The following is a 20839-nucleotide window of genomic DNA, read 5'->3' on the forward strand; positions in this document are numbered from 1 at the left end:
TTCATTTTCAGAGATAACTGATAAATGGGGGAAGTATATGTTTCTTTCACCATAGTAATGTTGTGTTAATATTAATGAATTAAGGAGTAGAGTCCTAATGTCAAGAACATTTGAAGAGTCTAAATCAAGTTTTTTGTAGCTTCAACATCAGACAAATTTAATCATTAGTTTTGAACATAGGTTTGTGGATATTCCTATATGGTCACAAATCACTAGCAAGCAGATGAAACAGTAAAACTGTCAACTCTATCCATTATGGTTTTAATGCATATTTTTATGTCTGTTTTACTTCTATTGACTTACACTTTAGTACAACTTTTATTTTCATTCAGTTAATCTGCAAAACCAGGGAAGATGCTACCATTCCTGTTTCTTGGAGGCAGTCTGCCTCCATTCTTTTTGTTCCTTCTCCAGATTTAAGAAGGTTGTACAAATCTCCTTGCTCCTCTATAGAAAAAGGAGTAAAGATAAGGCCAAGAATATGTGGTATAATCTCTGTAGGAGATACCAGGTCTGGGACAGTTGTTAAGGAGTGAACTGCAGCTCTTTCTGGCAACCCTTCTGAGTGTGACTTTGCTTTGGAGCAAAGGGGAAAAGAAGAGAGGTCAGTAAAGATGGTGGGGAAGACAAGGATCCAGGCTCCTTCGGCAACTCTCCATTCTCCAAACTCCATGTTACTTAATGTCCCTATTCCCTAACCTTACCTTTGAATTATCTTCTGATGTAGTCTCTTCTTGTTTGCTTTTTGTTCCCTTGACATAAATTTATGTAAGAGTTGGACCTCCTTTTGTTACCGTATCCATCATTGCCTGAGCCAGAGGCATAGTGTTTGGTGAAGCTTTGGTATCATCATGTAACTAAAGTTGCTTGTCTTTCTCAATCACTCAGCAGCCTCAGTAAGAGTATATTGTTCATTGTCTAAGAGAGGAGTTGGGTAGTTCCCCTCTTCAGAGCATGTGTTAAGTGCTACTGCCTTTTTCCAATTTGACAGTTTGGAGTTTGCCCCTCTATCCACATTTCTACAAAATTGCAGTTATCAAATTGCCACTGAATCTCCTTTGGGTATTTTGTCCCTCCCTCTTACAGATGGAGTCACAAATCTAAATTCTGAGGCTCTAGGCTCCTTCTCTGTGATCTTCATTTTAGCTAAAACAGATTAAGAGCAGCCTTATTCTTAACTGACTCCTCTTCAATTTTAGGGGTTTTGGTTATGCAGTTAGTACTCTTCCCAACCTTGTCTTCTCCCGGACTAATCAGTGGAAAGGTTATTTTTGTGACTTCAAATCAGGAGTGACCCCTAGCCATTCTGGCAGTAGTAAGCATTCCACATCCCATTTAATACCCCATTTCTCCCCTTACACCTCTACTCTGACAATAGCACCCCTCATCTTTCCCCCAGGTAACACCATAGTCGTTATTTAAGTTACAAGAGTTAGGGGTCCTTTCAATATCTCATCCTGTCACCAACTGTAAACTAGCATAAAAGATCTGAGAGACATCCCAGACACAGGCTCTTCAAGGCACTTTTTTTTAAATTGAAATATAGTTGATTTACAGTGTTAGTTTCTTGTATACAGCAAAGTTATTCAGCATATATATGTGTGTGTGTGTGTGTATATATATATATATATATATATATATATATATAATCTTTTACAGATTCTTTTCCATTATAGTATTTGGTTTTTTTTTTTTTTTTCACAAGATACTGAATATAGTTCCCTGTGCTACACACTAGGAATTTTTTTTAATCTATTTTATTTATTTAATTTATTAATTAATTTATTTTTGGCTGCGTTGGGTCTTTGTTGCTGTGCGTGGGCTTTCTCTAGTTGAGGGGAGCGGGGACTACTCTTCCTTGCGGTGTGCAGGCTTCTCGTTACGGTGGCTTCTCTTGTTGCAGAGCACAGGCTCTAGGCGCCTGGGCTTCAGGAGTTGTGGCGCACGGGCTCTGTAGCTCAGGCTCAGTGGTTGTGGCACATGGGCTTAGTTGCTCCACAGCATGTGGGATCTTCCTGGAGCTGGGCTCGAACCCGTGTCCCCTGCATTGGCAAGTGGATTCTTAACCACTGTGCCACCAGGGAAGCCCCATCTATTTTATATATAGTAATTTGTGTCTGCTAATTCCAAACTCCTAATTTATCCTTCCCCACCCCCTTTCCCTTTTGGTAACCATTAGTTTGTTCTCTGTCTGTGAGTCTCTTTCTGTTTTGTAAAGTTCATTTGTATCATTTTTTTTTTAGATTCCATATATAAGTGATATCATATGATATTTGTCTTGCCCTGTCTGACTTACTTCACTTAGTATGATAATCTCTAGGTTTATCCATGTTGCTGCAAAAGGAATTATTTCATTCCTTTTATGGCTGAGTAATATTGCATTGTATATATATAGTACATCTTCTTTATCCATTCATCTGTCCATGGGCATTTAGTTTGTTTCCATGTCTTGGCTATTGTAAATAGAAGGCACTTCATTCTTTTTTTTTTTTAACATCTTTATTGGAGTATAATTGCTTTACAATGGTGTGTTAGTTTCTGCTTTATAACAAAGCGAATCAGTTATACATATACATATGTTTCTATATCGCTTCCTTCTTGTGTCTCCCTCCCTCCCACCCTCTCTATCCCACCCATCTAGGTGGTCACAAACCACCTAGCTGATCTCCCTGTGCTATGTGGCTACTTCCCACTTACGTTTGGTAGTGTATATATGTCCATGCCACTCTCTCACTTCGTCCCAGCTTACCCTTCCCCCTCCCCATATCCTCAAGTCCATGCTCTAGTAGGTCTGTGTCTTTATTCCCATCTTACCCCTAGGTTCTTCATGACCTTTTTTTTTTTTTCTTAGATTCCCTATATATGTGTTAGCATACAGTATTTGTTTTTCTCTTTCTGACTTACTTCACTCTGTATGACAGACTCCAGGTCCATCCACCTCACTACAAATAACTCAATTTCGTTTCTTTTTCTGGCTGAGTAATATTCCATTGTATTTATGTGCCACATCTTCTTTATCCATTCATCTGTTGATGGACACTTAGGTTGCTTCCATGTCCTGGCTATTGTAAATAGAGCTGCAATGAACATTTTGGTACATGAGTCTTTTTGAATTATGGTTTTCTCAGCGTATATGCCCAGTAGTGGGATTGCAGGGTCATATGGTAGTTCTATTTGTAGTTTTTTAAGGAACCTCCATACTGCTCTCCATAGTGGCTGTATCAATTTACATTCCCACCAACAGTGCAAGAGGGTTTCCTTTTCTCCATACCCTCTCCAGCATTTATTGTTTGTAGATTTTTTTGATGATGGCCATTCTGACTGGTTTGAGGTGATACCTCTTTGTAGTTTTGATTTGCATTTCTCTAATGATTACTGATGTTGAGCATTCTTTCATGTGTTTGTTGGCAATCTGTATATCTTCTTTGGAGAAATGTCTGTTTAGGTCTTCTGCCCATTTTTGGATTGGGTTGTTTGTTTTTTTAATATTGAGCTGTATGAGCTGCTTGTATATTTTGGAGATTAATCCTTTGTCCATTGATTTGTTTGCAAATATTTTCTCCCATTCTGAAGGTTGTCTTTTTGTCTTGTTTATAGTTTGCTCTGCAAAATCTTTGAAGTTCATTAGGTCCCATTTGTTTATTTTTGTTTTTATTTCCATTTCTCTAGGAGGTGGGTCAAAAAGGATCTTGCTATGATTTATGTCAGAGTGCTCTGCCTATGTTTTCCTCTAAGAGTTTGATAGTGTCTGGCCTTACATTTAGGTCTTTAAACCATTTTGAGTTTATTTTTGTGTATGGTGTTAGGGAGTGTTCTAATTTCATTCTTTTATGTGTAGCTGTCCAGTTTTCCCAGCACCACTTATTGAAGAGGCTGTCTTTTCTCCACTGTATATTCTTGCCTCCTTTAACAAAGAAAAGGTGAGCATATGTGTGTGGGTTTATCTCTGGGCTTTCTATCCTGTTCCATTGATCTATATTTCTGTTTTTGGCACTTCATTCTAATGGTATGAAGTGTCATCTTATTATGGTTTGTATTTGTGTGTCATTGACTAGTGATGTTAAACATCTCTTGATGTACTTATTGTCTATTTGTCCATCCTCTTTTGTTAAGTATTCTACCTAGTTTCTTAAAATTGGGTTGTTTGTCACATTGTTTTTGAGGTATGCATTCTCTATATGTTTTACATACAAATTATTTGTCAAATATACGTATTGCAAAAATGTTCTCCCAGATTGTAGTTGGACTTTTCGTTTTTTCAAAAGAGCCTTTGGAAGAACAAGTGTTTTTAATTTTGATGAATTCCCGTTGTTTCTTTTATGTGCTTTTTGTGTCCTGTCTAAGAAATCTTTCTTTACATACTTGGTAATGAAGATATTCTGCTATATTTTTTTTCAAGACCTTTATAGTTCTGGCTTTTTATTTAGGTTGAAAGACTTGTCATGGAGAAAGAAAACTTCCTCTACCCTTCTAGGTTCTTTTGGCTGGTCTAAGAATTAAATTGACATGAGACATATTAACAAGATAATATCGGATCTAATTTTGTACATACAGGAACCCCCACAGGCATGAGAAGTTGAGTTAGAAACGTAAAATGAGGTATATATGCCATCCTGAGCTAAGGGATGGTATAGGGCCGTGAGGCTTCAGAGAGAAGGAGGGTAATTCACAAATAGGAAGAGCAGATGTTTAGTAATTGGATATTTACCCTGTCATACAGATAGGTCATAAAAACTTATTTCTGATAATAGCTCTTATTATGGCTAAGGCCCCCAATTTAAATTCTTTAAGGGAGAAGTAAAGATTTGCCTTGAGGCCACAGGGTCTCAATTGCCTTTCGCTCAAATAATCCACATGCTAAAGTAGCACGTCTTGGGGAGGCTATTCTAAACCCTAAAGATTATACATGTAAACTGTTTTTTAAAATCATTGCTGTTCCCTTTGTTGAACAATCAGAGGGTGGTGGTTGAGTGATTGTCACATGGTGTTTCAGAAGGTAAAGTACTTCAGATGGCTGTCCAGGACATTTTTAAGCCATAGTTAGGGTGGATTCTTACTTCAAGGTGTTTGATTACTTGTTACAATTCATTCTATAGCTCATAATTATATTTCAGTCTGTGTAAAGGGGGAATACTATACTTTAACATTAAATTTTTTAGAAATCAAGAATAAAATATATCATTCCAGGATTTTCTTTTCTTCTTTCTCTCTTTGCTCCATCCCCTCCCTCATTTTTCCTTCTCTCCTTGCTCCTCCCACTCCACTTCATTCATTTTTCCTTACTTCTTCTTCTTTTTTTTTTTTTTTGGTGGTACGCGGGCCTCTCACTGTTGTGGCCTCTCCCATTGCGGAGCACAGGCTCTGGACGCGGGCTCAGCGGCCATGGTTCACAGGCCCAGCTGGCTCCGCGGCATGTGGGCTCTTCCCGGACCGGGGCACAGACCCGTGTCCCCTGCATCGGCAGGCGGATTCTCAACCACTGTGCCACCAGGGAAGCCCCATACTTCTTTAAAAAAAAAAAAAAAATCTAATATGTCTTTCTAACATTACAGTATTGTGTGCTCTCATAGCTGAGACTTTTTAGATGATAAAATATTCCCTAAGTACTGATTAGCTCTTGAGATCACATAATGGGATGTTCTTTTATAATGGCATGTTTGCATCACTGATTTTGTGTACCTTGATGATACTGTATTTGATGTTTGTTGCTTTATTATACTACAGGAAATTACTTGGGAAAGATGTGGGACTATATGCAGTGTAATAGACAGCTATAATTCATGACCAGTTGTGGAAAAATTATCTCTTAGTAATGTAGTTTGGGTATAAAATAATTCTGTATGATCAAGTGAGGACTGAAAATTTTACATTGCAAAATGAGATTCCCTCATGTACTTATGACACAACGTTTGTTTGTTTGGGTTTTTTTTTTTGCGGTATGCAGGCCTCTCACTGTTGTGGCCTCTCCCGTTGCGGAGCACAGGCTCCAGACGCGCAGTCTCAGTGGCCCTGGCCCATGGGCCCAGGCGCTACGCGGCATTGGGATCCTGTCGGACCGGGGCATGAACCCGCATCCCCTGCATTGGCAGGCAGACTCCCAACCACTGCGCCACCAGGGAAGCCCAACACCACGTTTTTGAAATGACAAATAATAGCATAGCCTAAGCTTTATGGTGGGAGGAGAGTGCATGCTGTGTTCTAGTTACAAGGATACTATCATTTTGAAGGCTGAGAATTCTGATAGAAGTTTGCTATAATGTAGAGCTTAAAGTTCTATTGTGTGGTAACATTTCTTAAATCTGTTTTATAACCTCTTGAAGTTACAACTTCTTAGTGTGCTGATTATTGAATGGTCTGAATGCAATATCCCTTAGGTCTATTTGCCACTACCTCAAATGCATCTTACAGGAACTGCATTCTTGCTTGGGCTATAAAAAACTGTTCTTTTTCTTTGCCACAGGATAAGAAGTGGGTTCTCAATCATGAAGATGTCACATTGGGAGAATTACTGGGCAAGGTATGTAATCACTGAGCTGTAAAACCAAATCTTGATAGTGATTGTGAACTCTACAGGTTCATTTTCTTCAAAGCCTTTCTTATATTCCAACACACAGCAAGGCACATGCCCCCATGAACCTAGAAGAACACAGTACCATATCTGTTACAAATACTGTGATGTTCACTGAAATAGAAGTGTGAAAATCTCTGAAAAGTTTAAGAATTATCTTGACTTTTAAGAATATTATTTTGTATATTTTCCTCTGAAAGAACTAAAAGCCACAAAAATTTTATTGCAGTGTAGTAAAGCCAAAACTAGTGAGCTGAGATTTGCAAAGAAACTGTGATATAATAAAAGTTTATATACTTAATAGTCTTATTCTGTTTGTTTCTGGTTATACATGATAGTTCAGAGAAAATGCAATTCTGCTCTTTGGGATTTCAGAATTGTATATAGAATTACAGTATGTGACAACATGGGACATGTTATTTCAATCTGAAAATTATGTGGACAAGGCACATGTTTCAATATATCCATTTTGTAGCTAGCTCTGTTAGTGGTCAGAGGAGGCAGCTATATATGATGAAAGTCTCTTTCTTCCAACCTGGTTGGGAGTTTCTTCCAACTCATTGGCCATATGAAGGTATATTATAATTAATAATGATGGCAGACATTTAATAATCAAATGGGCTATTTGAAAATTTGTTATTTGTTTCTAACTGAGTTCCAATAGATAAATATTAACTTCTTTGTCGATGACTTAATTAGTGATGTTTTAATTGAGTTGAGGTTCATAATGCAATGTAAAAAATAGTATAAAATCCAGATAGCTAGGGAAAATGATCACTCATACATTTCTGAGTGATCAGTACTAGAATTTAAGGCTCAGTGTTTCAAGTAAAGAAATAAATGATTATTCATTACATTTTTTGATTTAAATGTAAACTTGATGAATTGACAAATTTCCTCTAATTTTTAGTCCTGATGTGTCTTGAGAAAGTAAATCCCTGTTGAAACAATCTACTTTGCAGGATTCTTAATATTTTAAAATATCTTTTCCAAATAGAAGCATTAAATTGCTATTGGAAAACAGTTTCTATTGACTGCTAATACTTATTTAGTAAGTAAATTCTAAAGAATTTCAAGCTACAAGCAGTAGCTGGTGTGTTTATTTCCTCTCTGATGTGGCCGTAATTCTTAAGGAAATATTTCTTGTTTTTCATTACTTTAGGTAACTCAGTAGCAGTGATTGGGCTAAAAATTATTACAAAGAAAGTAAATTAATTTCCATGAAAATACAATTAAATAATAAGTTATAAAATTAAACCAGTTACTGAAAATAGTGCATTAAGAAGAGCAGATTTTTCAGTTCTAAGGAAAAAATACTTTTAGTTAAAGAGAAATGTTTCAGTTATCTTTGTTTAATATGTGATACATGGTATTTCACATATTAGGAGGAATTTTAGGCTTTAGGTCCTCAGTAAGGTTATTTCAAAGAATAATTGTTTTCAATGACAAGGCAGTAACATGATAGCTTTAATAAATTTTATCATTTTTAATAAAACACTTCAACTTTAGAGACACTGTATAGCTTAATTTCAGCAAATATATTTGAGTTGAAAAATGTCATTTAATATTTTCATTACCTATTCTGAATATTTATAGTATACTGAATGAAAATACATGAGACAAAGAGGGCAGTTGGCATAGGTGTAGCAGGTTTGGGGGGAACGAGATTAGGAGTTTGGGATGTAAATATTAAGGTTTGTCTGTTAGACTTCTAAGTGGAGATGTTGGGAAAATGGTTGGGCATTAAGTCTGGAGTTTGGAAAAGAGGTGTGGATCAAAAGTACAAATTTGGTGGTTGTCACTTACTTATTTGTTGGTTTATTTAGATGAGTTCAGCAATGGAGTGAGCCTAGATAGAGAAGAGAAGAGAGAGATTGAGCCCTGGTCATGTCAAAATCAAGAGGCTGGAGAGATGAGAAGCAAGATGATTGAGGTTGAGAAAGAGCAATCTCCTGGAAGGCAGGAAACCAGGAGATAGGATGCCTTAGAAGCCAAGAGAAGAAAGTATATGAAGGAGGAGAGAGTGATCAGTGGTGGCAAGTGCTGCTGAGAGGTCAAATGAGATGATGACTGAGAACTGTTGACTTTAACAGTGAAGAGATCCCTAGTGACTTGGCTGAGTACTTTCTTTAGAATGCTTTACATGAAAGCCAAACTGAAATATATTTTAAGGGAGAATGGGAGGAGAGGAATTAGAGATAGCAAGGATGTAACTCTTTGAAGTTTTGCTACTTCATGTAGCAAACTACGTGTGGTGGTAGTTTCAGAAGAAATGATTTGTGTGTTGCTGGTTAATCTGAGAGAAGCAGCATTCTGGTTTGCAGTTGGCAATATGTAGTGAAAAATTGAAGATTTTGGAAGGAGATGAGAATTGCTGAAATAATATCAAGTAGGTAAGAGGGGATGGAATTTAATTTACAATGGAGGATTGACTTTAATAGAAGCACAGTAGTTCATTTTTTATAACAGCAATTAAGATTGGTAGGAGGGTAAATGTGAGACTGAGAGTCTGGAAGTTCTCTTTATATTGCTTCAATTTTCTCAATAAATTAAGCAAGATTATTAACTAAGAATGAGGGTGTGGGGAAGGTATAGGAGCTTTAAGAGGAGAGTAAAAGGGGGGGAATAGTTAATTAGAAGAATGAGAGTGTGAATGGTCTAGGAAATTGTAATATAATTATTGAGCAGTATTAAGGCCCCCCTAGAGGTTTGTGTTCATGAATTTAAAGTGAAACTAGTCAACATCATTGTGGATTTTCTCCAGCCACATTTAGCTGCATAGGAACAGAGTAGGCCGTGTTGCATTTAATCTGGGTTGTGGTTTTGATGAGGGAGTTCTACAGATGAAAAGGAATAGAGAAGTTGAGAGTATATAGTAAACAGTTGTTATAATTATTGAGCATGGAATTTAAGCTGAATAAGGAAGAAAGCGAGGCTGTTAGGGGGTTATGGACAATAAAAAGTAATAGGGTCTAAAGATTTGGAGGTTCCTATAGGGTCAAAGGATTTTGAGTCCAAATACTAGAGGAAGTAAGCTAGAAAAATAGAAGCCAGCCAGAAGATGGGATGAATGACGTAGGTATTACAGAGAAGTTGCATTATTGGTGATGGCAAAGTTTAAGGTATGATCATAGAAAATAGGTTGGAACACGGATCATTGGAAGAGAGATGGTCACGTAACAGAGTTTGAAAGTGTTGGAAGGATCCTTAAGCGTCTATTGAAATTTCCAAGTTTTAAGACAAGAGTAACACCAGGTACAGTGATCCAGGAGCTCAAATTGTCAACAAATGAGGGAAAATATTTTCAAATTCAATAGCCGCTAGCAACAGTAAGGGGTAGTGGGTATATAATCAAATAATAAAGTTTCAAAGCTAGGGGTTTTTAGGAAAGCAGAAGGGCAACTGTTTTGAAAGCAGTGACAAGGAGCTTGATGAATCCTGTATTCCATCTCTCAGGTGGTGGGAGAAGCATGGTGTGTGTGTTGGGGGTGCGGGTGGGGTCATCACAGTTTTAGAAGGCACAGGAAGCTCACCCACCATTTGAGTGTTCTCAAGTGAGAGCCAGGTTTCTGTTAGAACAAGAAGATGAAGACAAGGACCAAAGAATAGATGGAGATAAAATTTTTATGATGGACCACAAGTTCCAGAAGGCAACTGGAGGTTGGGGACAGAAGGGAAATAGTTGGAGATAACAGGTTGACGAGGAGTCTGCAGAACCTAATAAGAATTAGAGAGGGGGGAAATGAGGACCACCAGGATCTTCTGTGAGGACCAACAAAAACATACACAAGAGACATAATGAAATTTAGCCCCATGGACTTAAAGCCAGTAGCAGAGATGAAGCTGTGCCTGTTACATGATAGGGAGCAATGGCTGTCGTAGGCTTTTTCCTGACCTCTTTGGATGGAGAAGAGGTGGTCTGTGAAGCAGTCTTTTATGCAGTGTTTGGAGATTCCTCCCTTGACCACCATTAACAGAATTGAAGTCTTCTGAGTAATGATTGTTAAATGAATGTTTACAATTTTCACATGCCTTGTATGTGCCAAGAACAGTTATATAGGACAGAAACCATTAGAATGGTACAAAGGAGCAATGGGATGATAAGTCTTCAGGAACAAGATGTATAATTTTGGGAAGATCAAGAAAGTCTTCATGAAGGAGGTGGCATAGAAATGAATTTAAAGATTAGTTAGCATGTTCTCTGATTGGAGGTGAGGGGAAGATGTATAGAAGGCATGGCACATCTTTTGGGATCACTAAGTATTTGAATTTAGGACACATGTAGCAGTCAGAGGCTAAGATGGCTAGACAGAGGCTGAGAAAGGAATGGTAATGGAAAGATAGATAATAATAAGGCAGTGGTATAATCCAAGTTGTGTGTTGGAGAGATTAAGGGGCCGAAGAGGGTAAGGGACTAAGGATGAGATCAGTTCAGGTGAGAAAAATGAGATCTTGAATCAGGGTAGGCTGTCTGAGGTGCTAGGAGGAAGGCAAAAGTGTTCCACAGGAAGAATCTGAATGCTTGTAGAGAGTAATGGCCCTAGTAAATGAAAAGGTAATTTAGTCAGGAAATGTCTTCTAGTGAATAAAATGTTAAGTTTCAGACAAGGTGAATTTTAAGTGCTTCAGAATCATTCAGATAAATAGAGGCCCAGCAGTAATTGTGTGTACTAATACCTTCTCTCAGCTCTAAATGATGTGATAATTGTGGGAAGGAAACAAACCTTGAATAACAGGGAAGGATATAAAGCTCAAATTTCTCTTTTTCTAGTTTGTGATGAATGTGCACTGTGTTGAAGTTATTGTATGTTTACTTTTCATGTAAGGGTGATCAATCATCATTCTGAATGAATCTTTAAGAGTTGAATATTAGATTTAATAATACTATTCATTACTTAAATATTCAAGTATTCTTAAAATATTAAGTACAATAAGTGTTAATTAAATTAAGCAAATGGTAATTCTTTAATAAATAATTTATTAAAATACCTATTTTAGTAAATTTAAATGATTAGTAACATGTAAAATTTATACACCTTGAATCATAGGTTAAGAGTTACACTGAACTTAGAACTCAAACTGATTATCAGACCTCTAGTTTAGTTACTTGTTGCTCAACAGTGACAGCATTAAAGCTAATTATAATACAGTGCTTGCACATTATAATTATAGCTATGTAAAAAATACATATGCATACATACAAAGACTTGAAGAGAATACTCCAAAATAGCTGTTGTATTAGCTTTATAGATCTTCTCTGTATTCTTTTGTTTCATAAATATAATAAAAGTGACTTCAAATTGGAAATAAGGCATTTTAAATCAAAATATGTTCTAGCCATAGAGTAAGGCTAGGAGTTCAGACATTTGATAGAAATGAACTCATCATGGGTGACAATGGCATTTGGGCAAGCACCTCGTTTTCCTTGGTATCTTTCAGAGACTGACAGCCTGCAGCAGTGGCTGCTGACAGTCCTTCATCTGCCTTGGTTCTGTTGCCTCTCATCTAGTGTCTTACTCTCTCACACTCTTCTCCAAGTGACATCTGGCTGTGTGGCTCAATACCACCAGTAACCTCACAGAATCTTGGCTTGCTTTATTTATTTGTTTGTTTGTTTTAACATCTGTATTGGAGTATAATCGCTTTACAATGGTGTGTTAGTTTCTGCTGTATAACAAAGTGAGTCAGCTATACATATACGTATATCCCCATATCCCCTCCCTCTTGTGTCTCCCTCCCACCCTCCCTATCCCACCGCTCTAGGTGGTCACAAACTTGGCTTTATTTTTAAACGCCAACCTAATAAAACTTAGAGCTAAGGGGGTGAAGAGAACTGGATGGAGTGAAACTTAGGTACTTTTGACAGCATTAGTTTTACCTTTTATTCTATTTCAGTTTTTTCCCATTTTCTTTTCAATTCTCCACAAGCCTCTGTCCCCCAAATGGTTGATGTATTGGGTAGCGTATTTAAAGTTAATTAGTAAGAGCAACATTCACAGTCTTTATTTCCACTTAAAACTCTGAATAAAGCTAACAGAGTACTTTGATGAACTCAAAACTCGTCGTTACATGCTTTCCTTGTATTTTGAAAAGGTTTACGTGGCTGTCTTACACTCTAAACAATAAATATATTTGTATTTTCAGGGAAATTTTGGTGAAGTATTTAAGGGCATATTAAAGGATAAAACTGCTGTTGCTGTTAAAACATGTAAAGAAGATCTTCCTCAGGAACTGAAAATAAAATTTTTACAAGAAGCCAAGTAAGTTCTCTAAAGTAACGTAAATATGTATTTATAATATAAGTAAGTGATTCATTAAAATGTAAGTTTGAAGATATCTTAAATATGTGATGAATTAGAAGTAAGCACTTTCAGGGCCCTCAAAAGTAGGCACTTATACAATGTGAAAACAAAAAGTTTCTGTGTGTTTGAGTTAGACTGCAGGTCAGTTAGGCAATCACAGTCAAAAGAATCAGATGCTTTTGAGAACAGTGGGTATTCTTTGAGTCCTTGAAAAACATTGCAGTATTTTTTGCTTTTATCACACATGCATATACACATATGCATATATGTAGTGTTGTGATTGTCCTTATACTAAGAATATTACTGTATGCTATATATAAAATCCATAATTTAGACATATTTAGGTATATAATTACATCTTTCCTACCCTCCTTAGATATTATTGCTTGATTCTTTATTCCCAGCTGTTAGCTTTATTTTCTGAGAATCTCAACTTTCTTCTTCAGCTCATTGCATTGTTTCTTTTCTAAATGATCTTTTAGGATGATTTTCTTCTCTTTTTTCTGTTTTAGCTAGAATTTAATGTTCCAACCTGCCAGCCCTATGTTACAAATAGTTTAAACTCTTCTGTTAGTGGTAAAATCTAATACATACAACAAAACACAAAACAAATGGAAAGGGGCTTTGGATAGAATGAGAATAGACATATGAATGGGAGATGGATGGATGGATGAGTAGGTGGATAGTTGGGAGGGAGAGAAGGAGAAGGAGGATATATAGATCCATAGATTGGTGGTATAAAGGGAAGGAGTGAAAGTTCTGTGTGTGTTTGTGTGTGTGTGTGTGTGTGTGTGTGTGTGTGTGTGTGTGTGTGTGTTGTCTCCATCATGGCATTGTATATAAAATTGAAGTTTTTGTAAACTGCCATGGGAGAACAGAGGACATGGCAACAAAAGAACTAAATCCCATGGCACAGAGCATCTTGATGTCATTTCTCCATCATCTAAAAATGGATATTTATAGCAATGGATTAAACTAGTTGGGTGTATTTGTTAAATATTATCTATGGAATAAAGTTGCGAACCTTTTTCATGTATATTATTAGCAATTCAGAAAAAATATCCTATGATGAATTTAAAGGTATACTATCACAACTGAAACTTATAGCCTCATTGTTTTAGTTATTCATAGGTATCTTAAGGTATCTTGCTTTCTAATTTGTGAATGTTTTACTGAAAGATAGAGTTTAATTTCTTCTAAAGTGAGACTGAAATTTTATGTTAAAAATGACAATTACATCCACACAAACTCGTATTCTTTAACAGATAATAAAGCTATGTATTTAGCTATTTAATGTTATTTGGATTCATCCTGGCTGTTTTGTGGTATTTCTTTATTAAGCAGTTTTCAACCTAAGAAATGACATTTTGGATTACAGTCAATCATTCTAAAACTTCCTTTCTAATTCCTCATAGAAACTGCAAACTCAGTTATTGACAGAACATTTTCTTTATCTCTAGAATTCTTCCCAGTGTACTTTTTCATTTATTAAATTTATATATTTTCAATCGATAACATTTTTCTTAGAACTATCTCTGCTTTAGTTGTACATGTACAGCACACGTATAAACTGTTTTATCTTTCTCCAAATGAAGTTATTTTTTTTCATTCTCCTAGAAAGGAAACTGTTTTTTCAAATATGAGTGAATTTATAACTATGTCAATAGGATAATATGGAATATCATCATTTGGTAACAGAAATCATCAGGGTAGACAGGCCTCTGAGGGAATCTAATCTATTTTTAACTCATGCTTGGGGTCCTATAGATGAGTCTATGCTACTTTTATAGCTCTCTGAAATTCTGTCTTTATCCAAACTAAAACTTCTCTGCCTCAGCTTAAGTCTTACATTACTCATTGTTTAACCTTCTGCCAGGTTTCTCAAAACTTTTTGAGTTTTTACTATTTTGAAGTTGATCATGATCAGCAAGAAATATGTATTATGAAATCTAAATATGAAGTGATTACTCTATAGCATTTACCAATATGAATCATTCTATTTTTATTTGTTTTAAATGAAGTATATACATAAAATAAAACAAAACAAAAAGATCCTGCCCTAACAGCTTACAGTTTTTGGTCCACTAATACTTTCCAGCTTTTGTGAGGTTAGATAACCAGATTGTTTGAAGGGAGTTCTGCATATTTTGGACTAAGTAAGTTATTCCTGTTTAGCATGGTTATTAGCTATTCAGAGTAGATAATTTTTAAATGAATATTTAATTGAATAAAAACTGACTCATTTATATCTATACTTTGCCAAGATTTGTCAAGACATATACATCCATTTATCATAATTTGGGTTCGTACTAAAGTTTAAAAAATTGTGTTGATTAAAGTGCATTCTACTTGTGCACACTACTCATGATCATAAATTAATGCTTACAACTTAAATGGTAACTATTCTTATACTTCTCTTATCCAGAATTCTCAAGCAATATGATCATCCCAATATTGTCAAACTTATAGGAGTTTGCACACAAAGACAGCCTATCTACATAATTATGGAACTGGTTCCAGGTAATATGATTTTAGAGTTTTCCTCAATGACATTTTAATGTCGTGTTTTATTGCTTTTATATGTTCAGTCTCTTTGATTTCTCCTTGTAAAGTTTCCAAGGATTTTGTTTAACATTTTCCTGATGACGAAGAGCTTGTACACATACTTGATATTTTTATAGTCTATAATACTTGCCATTTTCTAGGAAGTGTCAGCCAACCTTTTGAAGAGAAGATATATTATTACATTGCAGTTACACATGGAAATTAGTTATATATAATCTTTCTGTGAGAAAGGCTATTTAGATAAATAGTCTACTTAGGTTTACTTTATAATAATGATAGTACTGTCTTATATTTCGTTCATTTTATATCATTTTATAAGTACATTACCATACATCCTTTTGTTTAGTTGTATATAATAATATCATAATGTGTTGGGTCACAAACTACGAACTTGTTTGATATGTGGACAAAAAAAAGGTAATCTCTCTAGGAATTTGTCCTTTTATTTCTTTCTGGTGACTTTTAACACCTCCAGGTATTTTGGTTAACTACTTTTGCCAACAAACAAGGATAACATCAAACTGATATCGTGCTATCTTTATTTTTATTGTACATCTTTCTGTTGTAGAAAATATAATCAGAGGTAAAATATGATCTTGATAAGATTTATAAATACAGTATTTAATAACTGAAAGGATTTGCTTTGTTACCTTAACTATTTATTCATCCTACAAGAAGAAACATAAAGGAATATAAAACATTTTTCTAACTTTAATATACATCACATAAACCTGATATTGCAGATTGCCCATTAAAAACTTTTCACATAATTCTTTCATTATTAAAGGATAAATTGGTCCAACCTTACCATGCTGGTTTGATTGCTATTGGGATATTTCTTTATTACCATATAACTGCAGGATTCCTAGATCATAATCATTTTCATCCTCAAAATGGCAATATATATGTGCATGGTTTACATTATTTACAATTTATATCTTAAAGTAGCTTTCATACGATTTTCATACAAAATTTTTAAAACAATTGAATAGCCTATGATTTTAATTAAAATGGGATGTTTAAGTATTATAAATACATAAAACATTCACATAATGCAAATGATGCCCCCAGTTAATAAGGGATGTCACTGAGAAACTTAGATTTGAGAGGTAGGGCAGACTTAATGAGGAAAAGTCATTTTGGTGTTACTATGACTGATTAAAGGAGCACGGTAACAAATTCCTGATGGCAGGTCCAAATTGCATAAAGCAAAAGATAGCTTTGGAAGAGAGCCAGGAAAGTGTTCATCTGGGCACTAAATAGTAACCTTTATTGATATATTTTTTTAATGATTAAGAATAATAAACTTCATTAGAAAACGTCCTACTCAACAATCTAATTACCCCAAAGCTAATTGCTATTAATTTTTTTGTGTTTTTATTTTCCCCCGGGAAAATATTTACTATAGATTCCATGATTTTATGCAAATGTTTTAATTATTCAAAATCTTAACATTGCTGATCTTTTTTTCTATTATTAATATAACATGGTTTCATTGTTTCATATTCATCCATATAGTTCTACCTTTTCTTTATAATGGCTACAGAATATTCTATTATATGGCTTTCTATAATTTAAATCGATCATCTATTTATGGATACTTTGGTTGTTTCCATTTCTATTATTTGGGTTTTGTTTTCTTTTTTAAACAGTGCTTGAGTTGGATCTGAGTTTATGTGCATTTCGATTTATGGTTAATGTATTAGCTTTCTATTGCTGCACAACAAATGATCATAATGTGGCAGCTTTAAACAATATCCATTTATTACCTCACAGTTGTGTAGGTTAGAAGACCAGGCAGGCTTTACTGGGTTTCTCTGCTTAGGGTCTCACAAAGCCAAAAATCAGTACATCAAGCTGAGTTCTTTGCTGGAGGCACTGGGGAAGAATCCATTTCCAAACTCCTTCCGGTTGGTGGCAGAGTCTCATTTCTTGCAGTTGAGAAATGGCCTAAGGTTCCCTTTCTTTTCTTGCTGTGAGCCAAGGACATCTCCCAGCTTCTTAAGGTTTCCTACATTCTTTGATCTTCAGACCCAGTGTATCACATCTTTCAAGTCCTTTGAATTTCCCTAACTTCTCCTTCTGTTTTTCATTTTGTTCTGTTTTGTTTTTCAAAAAAGCTGGGAGGATACCCTCCACTTTTTTTGAAATGTCTTGTGATTAGATCAGGCTCACCTGGCTAATCTGCCTATCTTTAGGGCAACTGTGCAATATGACAAAACATAATTATGGGATTGATATCTAATCATGTTCCAGGGATTAGGGTGGGACATTACTGGGAGGCCATCTTCAAATTCTGGCTACCACAGTGGACTTTGCTAAATTTTCTTGGAGGTTAGTTGCAGTGTGGGATCTGAAACCACATTGAACTTTGCGTACTCTGTTACATTAATTCCATTGGTCAATCTTATAAGATGAATGCATGATTTTTGTAGCATCATGCTTTGTCATTTCTCATTTGGAAAATATCAAGTGACCAGGTTATATAGATCTTCCAAACAGTGAAGTAATTCATTATACAGTATCAAAAGACCACATTCATTAATGTCATCACTAATCTCACTGGAAAAGTAATAGGAAGTATCAATTTCTTTATAGCAAATGTGTTTTCCAAAATTTTAACTTTCATTGCAAAGCTTGGATTTTTTTCCCCTGGTAACAAAAACTGTCAGTTTTTTGCCTTGAAGTGTTGGACTTAATTCAATTTTGAGAGAATGTCTGTCAAAAATCTAATATTTAATAATCATAATGTGTCAATCTTTTTGAAAACAGATTTATTGATATGTAATTGACATATACATTATGTATGTACACTTTATTGTATTGACATATGTATACACTTGTGAAACCATCACCACAATCAAAGTAATGAACACATCTATCACCCCCAGATTTTCCCCATGCCTCTTTTATTTATTTATTTATTTATTTATTTTGGTACGCGGGCCTCTCACTGTTGTGGCCTCTCCCGTTGCGGAGCACAGGCTCCGGATGCGCAGGCTCAGAGGCCATGGCTCACGGGCCCAGCCGCTCCGCGGCATGTGGGATCTTCCCGGACCGGGGCACGAACCCGTGTCCCCTGCATCGTCAGGCGGACTCTCAACCACTGCGCCACCAGGGAAGCCCCCCATGCCTCTTTTTAGTCCCTTCCTCCTCCCCCTCTCAACCCCTGTCCCACTCAACCACTGATCTGCTTTCTGTCACTATATATTAGTTTGTGTTTCTTAGAATTTTATATAAATGGAATCATATAGTCTGTACTGTTCTTTTTTGGGTCTAGTTTGTTTCATTCAGCATAATTTTGAGATCCATCCATGTTGTAATGTTTATTGGAAGTTCATTCATTTTTATTGCTGAGTAGAATAGCATCATATGAATATATCACCGTTGTTATCAACTGTTGATAGAGTTTTGGGTTGTTTCCTATTTGGGGCTACTGCCAAGTAAGCTGTTGTGAACATCCATGTATAAGTCTTTGTATGGGCATATGCTTTCATTTCTCTAAGGAAAATACCTGGGAGTGGAATAAATGAATTAGATAGAATGTACATGTTTAAATTTTTAAGGAATTGCCAAATAAATTTTAAAGTGATTATACTAGTTGACATTCCCAACTGTAGTTTCTCTACATCTTCATCAACACTTGGTGTGGTCAGTCTTTAGATATTATAATTTTATGCAGTAGTGTCTTATTGTGGTTTTCATTGTCTTTCCCAACTGACCTATGATGTGAGCATCTTGTCATGTGCTGATTTGCCATTCATATATCTTCTTTGAAGTGTCTATTTAAATAATGTGCCCAATTTTTTAATTGGGTTGTTTTCTTGTAATAAAGTCTTGGTTCTTTATATATTCTGGATACAAGTCCTTTATCAGATGTATGATTTTCAAATATTCTCTCTCAGTTGACATGTCTTTTCATTCTTTTAATAGTGTCTTTTGAAGAGCAGAAATTTTTAATTTCAAACTTTAAATTATGTTTTTCTTTTATAGGTCATGTTTTTGATGGTATATCTAAGAAATCTTTGTTGAATCCCAGGTCACAAAGGTCTTCTCCTATGTTTACTTCTACAATTTTTATAGTTTTAGAATTTAGAATTTATAGTTCATTCTATGGTCCCTTTCATCATATGGTTGTAAGAAATGGTTTGAAGTTCATATTTTTGGCATATAGATATTCAGTTGTTCCAGCACCAATGACTCTCCTTTCTCTCCTGATTTTTTTTACCTTCATTTTTAAAAATATATTTATGTGTAGTTTTATTTTTGGACTGTAATTTCTGTCGATCTTTTTGTTTGTCATAATGCCAATACTACAATGCCTTGACCACTGAAGTTTTATAGTTAAGTCTTGTATCAGGTAATGTTAGTTGTCTAACTTTGTTCTTTTTTAGAAATGTTTTGGCTGTTAGAAGTCCTTTGCATTTCTCTAGCAATTTTATTATTAGTTTTTCAGTTTCCATATAAAGGTTTGCTAATATTTAGATTGGGATTACATTGACTCTATAGATCAGTTTGGGGTGAATAGATTTCTTAACAATATTGAGCCTTCTGACCCTTCTACATGACATATCTTTCTAGTAGGATAGGTCTTCTTTAATATCCCTCATCAAGGTTCTATAGAGTTTAGTGTACAGGACTTCCCATCTTTTGTCAAACTTATCTCTGAGTATTTGATCTTTTGTGATGCTGTTGTAAGTGATTTTTTTAAGAACTATGTTCACTATGGAAGTCACAGAAGATGTGAATAACACTGTCAGTCAACTTGACATACTGACCTTTATGGGACACTCTACACAACATCACCAGGACATACATTCTTTTCAAGTACACAGAGAATATTTACCAAGATAGATCATATTCTGGGTCATAAAACAAATCTCAATAAATTTATAAGAATTTAAGTTCTATGAACACAACAGAAATAAAATATAACTCAAGGATAGAACAATATCTGAAAAATCTCTAAATATTTGGAAAGTAAACAGTGCATAGCTGAGTAACCAATGGGTCAGAGTGGAGCTTAGAAAGTATTTTGAACTAAATGGAAAGAAAAAAAAAAAAAACTCTGTATTTATATGATGCCTATTAAGCAGTACTTAGGGAAATAAATATAGCACTAAATGCCTATATTAGAAAAGATGAAAGGCCTCAAAGTTTTGACCTCAATTTCTACCTTAAAAAGAAGTGCAAATTAACCCACAATATATAGAAGAAAGGAAAAAAGTATAGAAGAAATCAATGGAATCCTTTGAGATTAATAAAATTGATAAAACCTCTACATAGACTCTTCAGAAAAAAGAAGACACAAATTACCAATATCAAGAATGAGAGAGGTGACATCATTATAGAGTCTACAGATATTAAAAAAGATATTCATAATATTTCCTTAACTTTATATAAA

At 35.2% G+C, this 20839-nt stretch overlaps 1 protein-coding gene across 8 annotated transcripts in view; it reads left to right on the plus strand.

Moving 5' to 3' along the window:
• The window catches only part of FER (FER tyrosine kinase), a 468410-nt gene that overhangs the window by 303024 nt on the left and 144547 nt on the right, over positions 1 to 20839 (plus strand). For all 8 annotated transcript variants that reach the window (XM_059063150.2, XM_067031424.1, XM_067031423.1 and 5 more), the window contains 3 exons: positions 6461 to 6517; positions 12713 to 12828; positions 15296 to 15390. In XM_059063150.2, coding sequence (XP_058919133.1) covers positions 6461 to 6517; positions 12713 to 12828; positions 15296 to 15390 — 268 coding nt within the window. The remainder of the gene's footprint in view (positions 1 to 6460; positions 6518 to 12712; positions 12829 to 15295; positions 15391 to 20839) is intronic.

Source organism: Kogia breviceps, chromosome 4, assembly GCF_026419965.1.
Source record: "Kogia breviceps isolate mKogBre1 chromosome 4, mKogBre1 haplotype 1, whole genome shotgun sequence".
Classification (NCBI taxonomy): Eukaryota; Metazoa; Chordata; class Mammalia; order Artiodactyla; family Physeteridae; genus Kogia; species Kogia breviceps.